General features: G+C 46.8%; 1 protein-coding gene across 1 annotated transcript; it reads right to left on the minus strand.

The window, feature by feature from the left end:
- Positions 1-463: 463 nt before the first annotated feature.
- Positions 464-10,858, minus strand: CD5L (CD5 molecule like). The gene is made up of 6 exons (XM_072830090.1): positions 10,677-10,858; positions 8,258-8,284; positions 4,850-5,170; positions 3,490-3,807; positions 2,443-2,763; positions 464-1,385 (listed from the first exon to the last, which is right to left on the minus strand). The coding sequence occupies exons 1-6, from the start codon at positions 10,702-10,704 to the stop codon at positions 1,378-1,380; spliced, it is 1,023 nt and encodes a 340-aa protein (XP_072686191.1). The 5' UTR covers positions 10,705-10,858; the 3' UTR covers positions 464-1,377.
- Positions 10,859-11,161: the final 303 nt, after the last annotated feature.

Here is an 11,161-nt window from a genome sequence, read left to right on the forward strand (position 1 = left end):
AAAGATTTATGTAGAAATTAAGGGGAGTTGGGAGTTCTTTTGTGAAATTCCAAGCCTACTTGCTCTACTGAGAATAAAACAGCTTTTCAATGGCCCAGTGGAGTCAGCTCAGCGAGCCTCTGGATTCCAGCTACTGTGGGGTAAAGGGAACAGGACACTAGTCTGTAGGGAAAATCAGGAAGACCTCATCAGATAGAGAGAGCTGATCAGACAAAAGCAAAATCTCTTTGGGTAAGCAGGGTAGATTCCCAAATGTCTGTCGAGGCCTTCTCTTCTCTACTACGAAACCAGGGTGCTCTATGTTCCCGTGCCAGGGAAGAGAGGAAGATAGGGCTCTGTATCACACCTGGTCCTACTGCTGGCAGGCTCTCTCCTACCCAGTGCTGCCCCCAAGGCGGTGGCTGAGAAGCTGACACACCTGCTTCCCAGTGGCAGGAAGAGCACACAGCACGGAAGGCAGCTGTAGAGACTGTGAGGTCTGCTTTATTAGGCAGCGGAAAAGCAGGCATAAGCAGGTGCTCAGCTTAGCCTCAGAGTTGAAGGCTCCTTATCATCACTGTGCCTTGCCCCAGATGTGCAGGCGCCAGCGTCTGAGTAGATACAGTGAAAGTGGTATCATCTGATTGGCGTAAGGCATCAGTCCCGCCTCCCCAACCTTCTTCTGCCTCAGCCTCCCCTCCTTCCAGAGGCGGCCGCATCACCAACATGTGTTTCTCTGGATGATTTAGAATGCATTTGTGAGATTCTTCTTGATAAACGGCATCCACGTCGGCTAGCCATTATGGAGGGTCAGCAAAGGTGTTGAATCACAGGCATTCAGGGGATGAGCCATTGTTTCCAAGTACCGTGAAAACAGCTAGAATTACAGGACGCTGCTCTGCTCCTGAAAGAATGTGCTGCCACCAAGGAGTAGAAGGACAGTGAGGTGCTATCAATGCGATCACCCCACGTGTGAGAAAGAGAGCTGAAAGACTCCCCCAAGTTCCACATAATGATCTGGTTCCTTTCATGTTCTTTCAGACATAGATGGTGCCCAGTGATGGCCCACACTGGTCAAAGCACCAGTCTGGGGATCCCAGACTGGGCAAAAGAGGCAGCACAGGCCCAAGCTGCTATGGTGGCCTTCAGGGAAGAGAGGGGGACTATGAGCTCATCTTCCCCGGCAGAGGGCATTCCACAGCTCACATCTCCAGGCAATGACAGGAGGGCTTGGCTCTAGGGAAAGGCAGGGCACAGAGTTCAGATTCCTGCTGGGGGGCAGAGCGGGAGGTGGGTACAGCCTGCAGCCCAGGGCCCAAACCCAGCCAATCAGGGCCTATGAGAAGTAGGGGACACTTGGAGCCTGTTGGGGTCAGCTCAGGCATCAGGTAGGCCAGGCTACTGTTCTGTAAAGAGAAGAATAAAGTACAGTAAGGATGGAGATGCGTCAGAGAGATTTATTTCACTCAAAACTCAAAGAGGCTAAGAAAGAAGATCAGGCCCCAGAAGCAGAAAGAGAAAAGTGGGCTCACATCCCACTCAGATGTGAGCCAGGTTGGAATCAGGTGCTGTATCCCAGGGATTTACTCAGCCAGCTGCCACACACAGTGTTCACGTATATTAACACATCTCACCCTCACACAAAACTCTTCAAGGTAAGTGGGACAAGTGTCTTTCTCTTTTATAGATGAAAACAAAGAAGTCCTGAGAAGTCAAGTGACTAAGATTGCAGAGCCTCAAATGGCAGCCGCAGGGCTCAAACCATAGTCTTCCATGACTAAATCCCTCCTTTTCTTGGCATTAGCTGCTGTCAAGCTCTTGGTCAACCGTTAGCCCTCACCTGGCTCCACAGCAGGGTATTTAAACCAAGCAGCTCTGCGTTCCCACCATGCTTACCAAGCTGGGCTTCAGCCCCCAGGGGCTGCATTTGCGTTTCCTGGCTCAAGTTGAGGCAGAGTTTCCTCCTTCCTTCCCTGAAGATGCCTATGTACCCCCACTGTCTGGAAAGACTCTGTCTCTTGGGCATTCCCAAAGAGACCCCTGCCCCACCTCCATTCCAACAGGTTCACCTACCATCCATGGAGTGACACGATGTAGAATTTAGGTGTGAGGGTTGGGATCATCTGGGAGAAAAAGCCCTGAGTTCAGAGTCAGGACTGGTCCCTGTAGTTCTGCTCTATCACTTCAAAGCAATTTTTATGAATTTGGAAAGTTGTTTATTTTCTCTGATTCTTACTTTGTTCATGTTTAATATAAGGGTGTTGATCCATTAATTTTTAAAATCTCTCTTACTCTCACATCAGTAAGTCTACAGTATGGGGTTTATTATTGATATCACCATTATTTCTATTTATTGCTCAAATGCTTCACTTGTATCCCGTGAAGTAAGTGTGAAGAAGGTGACCACTGTGGCAGAAGCCCCCATCCCTCCCCTCCCCCAATGAGCTCCGACCCAGGACTTACCTGCACAGACCACAGCCACGTCCTCTGTGTGCTTGCAGTTGTGATGGCCCCAAAACCTGTGCCGGCACTGCTCCAGGGACCGTTCATTCCCTGAGCAGGCAACGTCGTCCAGCCAGATGCGGCCGACCCCAGGGCCAAATCTTCTCCGGAATTTGACAGATGGAGAGAGGGACGCCCCGCAGCCCAGCTGCCTGCAAACCACCTGGTCCGCCATTTCTCCCCAGTCATCATCACAGACAGTGCCCCACTCGCCCTTGTGCAGCACCTCTAGCCTCCCGGCACAGGGGCTGTCTCCTCCTACCAGCTTCAAGTCAAAGGGATCTGCGGGTGCAGGAGGGAGGGAGGGTGGAGGGAGGCAGAGGGGTTGACGGATAAACTCCTCTGCATTCAAATCCCATCAGCACAAAAGACCCTCCCCTGAGTTTCTGTGCCTACATCTTCTTTCCACCTGTGTGGCTCAATTCCCTTTCCTTAACTGGGATCTTCCAGTTCTCTGTCTAATATTACCAAATGACTTTCTAATAGTTTTTAAAAATGGAAGAGCTCAACAATACATGTAGTGGCATGCTCTGTTCCTATTATGTAGACTTCCTTATAGTAATAGCTCACATAATCTGGCACTTAACTATTGCTGAAAGCACTTTCCTGTAGAAAGGGAAGCATTATTGTTAGCATTTTAAAAACACAAGAGGGGCACCTGAGTGGCTCAGTTGGTTAAGCACCAGTTCTTGATTTTGTCTGGGTTCATGATCTCAGTGTCGTGAGATCAAGCCCGGCATCGGGCTCCATGCTCCATGCAGAGTCTGCTTGGGATTCTCTCCCCCTTCCCTCCCCTTGCATGTGCTCTCTCTCACTCTCTCTCTCAAAAAATTAATAAAAATCTTAAATAAATACATAAAAACATAAGAATTGATCAGCAGCACAACTAAGTGGCTCTGTCGCTGTCATTTGATGCATAACTAGCTCTCCATAGACATTGGTTGAATGGAATCTCTTTAATCAAATTCATGAATGAATCTAGTCAGTCTCTGGACTCATGGAGTTTACCTTCACATTCCACCCACATGTCCTCATCGTGGGTGCAGTTGTTCTTTTCCCAAACTTCAGAAGGGCAATCCTGGAGGCTGATTTCTTTTCCTGAGCATGACACCTTTCTCGGCCAGATCGGCCCTTGGCCCTGGGTGGCTTTGTTGCAGCATTTCCGGGTCAGTATGGCCCGCCCACAGCCCACCTGCTGGCAAACCACCTTGGCAGCTGCAAAGTTCCAGCTTCCTTTGCACACGGTGCCCCATTGCCCTTGCTGCTTCACCTCCACTCGGCCCTGGCAGCGCTTGTGGCCATCAACCAGTCGCACATTCTCTGGAACTATGGGAAAGGAAAGAGGAGGTGTCTGTTCAAGCAGGAACATGATCTTCCCAGAATAGAGCCCCATGGGCACCATCCCTCTGTTCTTGGTGTTTAGTACAACGTGTCTAGAGTGCTTAGCATTGTCCAATAGATGTTTGTTGAAAGAGTTGGATGAGTGAATCAATGGAGTGAATGTCATTTTTCAGTTCCAAGTGTATTAATTGTTTCTGTAACATTTTTAGTTTTTCAAATTATTTTCAAATTCATATTTTTGTTTGTTCCTCACAAGAGGACAGTAGAGGGATCGTGTAGATATTTAAAAAATAAAATGCAATAGTAACATACACAATGTGTCCAAGCCCAAAAACTTTCTGATTCATTTTCAGCATTATCACTCAAGTATCATGGATGAATGCTCCCAACCTTCAATCTCTCTAAGCAGTAGGAATGAGATCTCAGCATCAGACATAAAGATTTAATGGCTGTTTCCCTGTCTGCAGGAAAACAAAGAAAAGACATGGACCAGCGCCTCCACCAAATCACAGTCTAATGGGAAGTTCACACAGAGAGGGGATTATTAATGCACAGAAAGCAAAGTGTTGTGTTGGTTTCCTAAGAGTATCTCTTGTCCACTCTTTAGTTGGTGGAACTCTTGAGATCTGGAAAAGCATGCATTGTACTTGGTTTTCTTAGGGCTGAAATCCAGGAAACATACCTTGCCAGCTCTTTTCTTCCCCATAGCTCCCACAAACTCCACACACAGGTTATACTCTTCAACCAACACTTAGTGGTGGATGGATCTAGGTGTGCTTGTATGTGTGTGAAGGAGAGAAGCAAGCTCTCATTTAGGTTAAAATTAAGGTGAATGTATCAACTCAACCAAAGAGCAGGAATAATACTAACTAAGGATAATGTTTGTCTGCATGCCCCACAATTAAGAAAAATAAGATGCAAAGGGCAAAGAGCTAGTTAGCCACTTGTGAAGTCCACAGTGGGGGGTAAGACAGGTTAGCATGCCCCACGGGGTGGGTGGCACAGAGTGTGGGGCTGCAGTACTCACACCCACATACGACTCCTGCATCCTCATCATGGGTGCAGTCAAAAGCATCTTCTTCTTCACACTGAGACAGGTTCTCTTCCATGCCATGGCACTTGACTTGTTGGATGAAGATTTTCTGCTGCTGTTGTGTCGGTGGTCCAAATAAAGTACCACTGAGTGCCCTTTTGGCCACTCCACAGTCCAGCTCCCGGCACACTACAGCCACGTCTTTTATGTCCCAGCCATCATCACATATGGTACCCCACTCACCATACCGTTGTACCTCCACCCGCCCTTCACAGCGGTGGTCACCTCCCACCAGCCGCACTCTGGACGAAGACTCTGAAAAGATATGGGAGCTTAGCTGGGCATTTGGAAGAGCCCAGAGAGAACTCAGGCATCTGGGAACTCTTCCACCACTCATAGAGGGTGTGGGATATTGGGAGCTGAGAAAGGAGAGCTCAAAAGGGAAGTGAAGGGAGAGGAGCTTTAGGACCCCATCCCTGAGTTCTCGTTCTGCTCCACTCTTAACTTACCCTGCCAAGAAACTCTACTTCCAGACACCTGCTCACACTGTTGAGCAGTGGAAGCCCCCAGTCAGAACACAAGTGATGTTCTCTGTTGGGTTGTCTCTTCTTCTTGACTCTGTCTTTCCCTGTGGCAGCCAGACTGAGGCAGAGTGTCTAGGAATAATTTTAGCTGAACAACCTGACTCTCTTTCTCTCCTAATATCCATGATCCCCCTACCCATCCTTGTTGCTTCTTCTTCTTCTTTTTTTTTTTTTATCCTTGTTGCTTTTTACCACATCTTCCCGCATCCAAGAACCCAGCTCAGAGGAATGCAGAGAACAGTGGGTGAAGGATGGGTCAGAGCTTTGATGCATCAAATTCATATCTTGAGGGTATCAGGGCTTGGGGTAGGAGACAGTCTCCCTATAGCCTCCAGATAAGTTCTGAGGAATCTAGGACATGTTTCTGCTTCCTGACTATAACTCTGAGGGTGGAAAAGGGTAATGGAAATCCTCTTCCTCTTCCACCAAGACAAAGACATAGAGTAAAGATGGTTGTGGGAGAGCAGAGAAGAGCCTATCAGGCAGCACAGTTTTGTTGAGCACATACTCCATTCCAGGTATTGGGTTATAAACTTAGAGAACAGCAATGAACAAGATAGTCAGCACTGTTGCCCTCCAGGATATAATATTTAAAAGGTGTCGGGCAACCTTACAAGGTCTCTGGCAACCCCTGAGTGACAGCATGATACAGAAGAGCTGAATAGGCCATGCCTCCATGGCCTTTATTTTTTCCACATAAAGATATTTATTCTTCTAAAAGATCACACAAAAGTCAAGAAGAGAAAGGATGTCGAACAGGCTACATCAGAATCTAGGCTGAAAGGACAAAGAGCTGCATAAAGAAGCTGGTAGCTGAGCAAACTGCAGAGATGGACCAGTGGCCTGGGTGAGCTACATTCACAGGCACCAACCAGGGTACAGCAGGGACAGCACAGCATGGCTACTGGCCCCAATTGTTCCTCCTTTTCGGGAAGGGAGAAGTAGGAGCTCACTCTTTAGACGTGTTCTTGATGGTCTTGTTCTCCTTCATGGCCTTTTCCCAACTGATCCCACTGAACTCCTCAATGACCACACTCCACACAATGCCCTCATCTAGGCAGTGTGGGGTGATCCTGAAGCCGCCAGGATTTGAGTGGGGAGTGTAAAAATTTGAACACCACATCTCTTACAGAAGGTGTGCTGGGCTTTGTGCATGTTGAACATGTATGTGGTTATGCTCTCAGCTCCCTTCAAGAGCCTGAAGTGAGAAGCCAGGATAAAGCACTAGACAGACAGGTCTGGGGCACATGGAGGAGTCACATGTGACTGCTGGTCTGTGACTTACCCTAACAATGTCACCTATAACTACGTGGGACATGTGGGTGACTCAGGCACCTGCACTAATGTAATGACTTTGAAGGGCCAAATCTTCCACTGCCTACCTTGTCTCAGCTCTGCACAAACTCCCTAAAACCTGGAATCAACACCAGAAGAAGTTGCTGAGTGAGAAAACACTGACTTGGGTGATGTTAAAGTACATTGGAAGTTGACATTTGGTTTGTTCATTTGTTTTTGTGTCTTCTTTTCTTCCATGTGTTTTTTGTGGGAAGCAAAATGAGGAATGGAGACTAGAAATAGATTTTAAAATTTAACTACAAAAAACTAAGAAGAGTTTTCATTTTTGCTAAGTTTACAGACTGTAAATAACTCAAGAGGAGTCACCCAGGAATAGCATTTGGGTCATTGCAAGATTAGCATTTAGGCAGGCATGGTTGTGTACTCCAGGATACACCAGCTATCACAATCATGCGCATGTTATCTGATTTTGAATTGTAAAATTTGGGCTTTAAATGAGTTTTCTTTTCCATGGAAAGGACGATTAGAACACCTCCTAGGAAAGAAGAAATATGTAAGAAAGAAACAGCCTAAGTATCAAAGAAATCCAGCTGAGAAGAGATTTGAAAGCCAGAGAGAAGGGCGGAAAGTTCAGTTGAGACAGCTGCCTCCTGGGCAGTGTCCTCAAGCCTACTTTATTGGCTCACCACTCAAGAGCAGGGGTGGAGAAGCAAGACCTAGGCCATGAGAAAGCTGGAGAGCAGTGGTCCCTGTACAAGCAGTGAGGACAGCCCTGACACCACAGGAAAAAGACCATGTAATCTAATGGTTAGACTAAGAACCCAAAGCAGCACTCCTGAAAGAGTTGAATTGCATCTCATTGGTATGGGGTCCCCCATGTCCACACCAGAGTTTGTGGCTGCTCTTCTTCTCTGGTAAAGCCTCTACCATCAAGAGAAAGAGGACCAATGGGATAATGTATAAGAAACTGATAGTCCACAATCAGCACCCCCTTGAGTCTGGAGATCATAGCCTTCCTCTTGATAGGCCTATCTGTGCAGCTTGTACATGGTCCAAGGACCCCTCACACAGGTGGTCAGTGGAGACTGAAATCCAGCCTGCCCACTGCTGATCACCCCACATGCTGCACACAACTAGATGTGTTTCTAGTTCAAAAGTGCCTTTCAGGTAGAACCCGTCAGGGCAAAAGGAAGTTCCTCTCTCAGATATGCCTACAAGGAAGGAAGGTACATTCTGAGCTCCAAACAAAGCCATTTGTTTGTTACTTGGAGATGGCCAAGAGTTTTAGGCCACAGAGACCAAATGGAAAGGAATCCTCCTGCAGGAAACATCACCACAATCCCTTCCAGACTCTGGAGGTGGAAACCCACCTACATAAACAGAGTGGGTGGATTGAAAAACCGGAGAAGAAATCTACTAAGATTTTATTGAACTAGAGCCTCTCCCCATGTCCTCAGGAAGCTTCAAGTTTTCCATCCCCAGAGCTTGGAGGCCTCCTTCTCAGGACCCCACAAAGTCTTACCTAAGAGGCCAGGTCCAGTGCAAATGGCTGAGGAGGGAAGAAGAAAGCAAGTGAGATCATATGATCAATCCCAAGGCTTTGTTCAAACAACACAACTCTCTAGAAAGTCTTTGCTAGACTTTGTGGGGAAGCTAGAGTGCTGGGTACAGAGCCTCCAAAGTCAGTCCTAGGGATACCTACTCCTGCAATGACCAGCCCCGAAGGACACATGGACACTGACTGGAACCACAAAGACCAATTTTACTACAGCCCAACGTGTTCCTTGTACACGAGATGTTGCCCTGCCCCAGGCATGGATAGCTTCACTTTCTATTCTAGCCAATTAAATTGATCAGTTACTGCCTGAAGTGGAGGGGTGGTGTGCAGCCTCTGGGCTCCACAGGAAGGCGTGTGGGGGGCCACCAGGAGGGCTCTGATGTGGAGGACAGCAATGCCATGGGGGCAGCATGGAGCTGGGGAAATGGCAGGATTTGTCTGTACCATTGGCACTGCATTCAGACTACAGCCAGCACACTTTTTCTGTAAAGGGCCATACCTTAAATAACTTGGGCTTTGTAACTACATGGTCTCTGTTACCACCACCGTCTCTGTCACTGTAGCATGAGAGCAGCCATGTATATATATGGGTATGAATGAACATGGCCTTGCTACAATAAACCTTTGTTTATGGACACTGAAATTTAGATTTCCCTGTCACAAAATACTATTCTTCTTTTGATTTTTACCCCATTATTTAGAGAGATAAAAACCATTCTTAGCTTGTATGTTGTAATTTGCTGACCCCTAATCAACAGGCCAGAAAGCAGCTCTACATTTGGTTCCAAACCCTCAGGCTTAAGCACCAGCACATCATAGGGCATCATAGTTTCTCCTATAAGACCTCTGAGTGATTGGGCTCCTCTCTTCATTAGGCTTCCTTCTAATGCCGCCAAGAGTCCTGAGCCCTGTGTCCATCACTGCTCCCCAAGGCCCTAGGTATTCTGAACTGCAGACAGAATTGACATGGCCCTCACCATATCTTATGGAATATTTCTGAAGGAGATCTTTTGTCTGGAGCCTTTCAGGCAAATCCAAGAATTTCAGTGGATTGTTCTGGAATATTTCCTTCTCTTTGTTTCCAAATAATTTCTAAACAACCCTATGTCCATAATCTTCAGAATGTGGCCACTCTTAGACTCAGTGAGACCTTGTCTATAACTGTCTAAATCTCAAGTTTATATTACACATAACACCCCATGCGTTTAGTAAAGACCACAAAGCCTATGCTCATGCAAAGGAAACTGAGGGTGTCAAGCCTGATATGCAGGTATGAAAATGATAGAGCCCAAGAGTGACTTGAAAACTCTCGAGCGGGGTGGATGACTATGGGTAGCTAGACCAGAGAGGTTTCATGAAGGCGGTGAGGCTGAAGGAAAGCTGGGGAGAGGTGATAGGATGCTTCTGATGGGGCAGGACTAGCTTTCAGGTGATACAGGGGATGCATCAGTGTTTAGGAACATAGCCCCCTGCAGAGAGCACATAAATGCCCAATCAATGTGGGCTTTGGTGATGCATCGAATTATCAAGACAATATCAGTGAGGATGACAGAACATGAGAGACTCCTAACTCTGGGAAACGAACAAGGAGTAGTGGAAGGGGAGGTTGGCAGGGGGATGGGGTGACTGGGTGATGGGCACTGAGCAGAGCACTGGATGGGATGAGCGCTGGGTGTTATACTATGTGTTGGCAAATCGAACTTCAATAAAAAAATACATTAAAAAATTTTTAAATTAAAAAAAAAAAACAGACAATAAAATGGATGTGACTGATTAGGGAAGGGACCTAGTAGGCATTGTTAGGTGCCCCAAGCTCACATTATCTAATGAAAAGTCTCCTAACAAGTCTCTGAAGAACATAATATTATCTTCATTTCACAGATGAAAATAGGATTCCAGAGAGGGAGGGTAATTTAATCATTCAGACAGCTAAGAAATCAAAGAACAAGGATTGAAACTCAGATCCCTTTGACTCCAAAATCCCCATTTACTGTAAATTAATCTGGGTGTACCCTAAGGAAATGTTATACAAAACACTTTTGAGAGGAAACTGGACAGTGTGATCTGTGAAAGGGATTTGTCTTGCAGTTCACTTGTCTTTTTATAAAGAATGCACTTAGGGAAATTTATTTAAAAGGGAAATAGGAAAAAACTATAATAAATTTGTCAGTTCAATAAAAGAAAATAGAAAAAAACCCTGGTGATCAAAGTAAATTATAAATTAGGCATAGATTAAGTTTAGAAATTGCCAGTTATAGAGAAGGCAGGAGAGCAGGAGAAGCTGTGCCTTGAAAACCCCACCAGCTTGACAGGGAGAGCGCTCTTCTGATGAAAGTTGTGGGCAGACTCTGAAGCCTCAGCCAGCAGGGGCAGAGATACTCACCGAGGATCAAGGAGAAGAGCAGAGCCATGAGCCAGGCTGCTGGAGATGCTGACCTAAAATCTGAGGCTGGGAGGAAGCCACAGAGCAGCAATAGTCAGCTTTGGCCACAAGTGTGCCAGCAGGACAGAGAGAAGCAGGTCCTATCTGCAGCAGAAGCATTATCAGAAGCATTATCAGATGACCAGAAGCCGATGGGTGGAGCTGGATTTGCTGAGCTCAGCATATCCCCAGAGGAAGGGAGGTGACCGGAACTGGGCAGAAAGATGCAGAAAATAAAAGGAAACTACAAAAAGCCCCAAGCTGGCCTGGCCTGGTTCTGTGGTATCCCAGTTCCATCCACCTCTGCTTCAGTCCCTTCACTGCATAAACGGGGCAAACAGCTCTCACAAGGGAAGGTCAGTACCCAGAATGGGGCCATGTTATCTTCAAAGATGAGACCACACTTGACCTCCACATGTGGTTCATGAGGAGCAATAGACCAACTT

The sequence above is a fragment of the Canis lupus genome, chromosome 6 (assembly GCF_048164855.1).
Source record: "Canis lupus baileyi chromosome 6, mCanLup2.hap1, whole genome shotgun sequence".
Taxonomy (NCBI): Eukaryota; Metazoa; Chordata; class Mammalia; order Carnivora; family Canidae; genus Canis; species Canis lupus.

Bases quoted from the DNA above. Each gene is read 5' to 3' on its own strand.
- CD5L (XM_072830090.1), bottom strand. From the start codon at position 10,704: ATGGCTCTGCTCTTCTCCTTGATCCTCG. The intron at 5,171-8,257 runs GTAAGACTTTGT...ATATCTTTTCAG, and splicing joins CACTGGACCTGGCCTCTTAG to AGTCTTCGTCCAGAGTGCGG. The intron at 3,808-4,849 runs GTGAGTACTGCA...CCTTTCCCATAG, and splicing joins TGCAGGAGTCGTATGTGGGT to TTCCAGAGAATGTGCGACTG.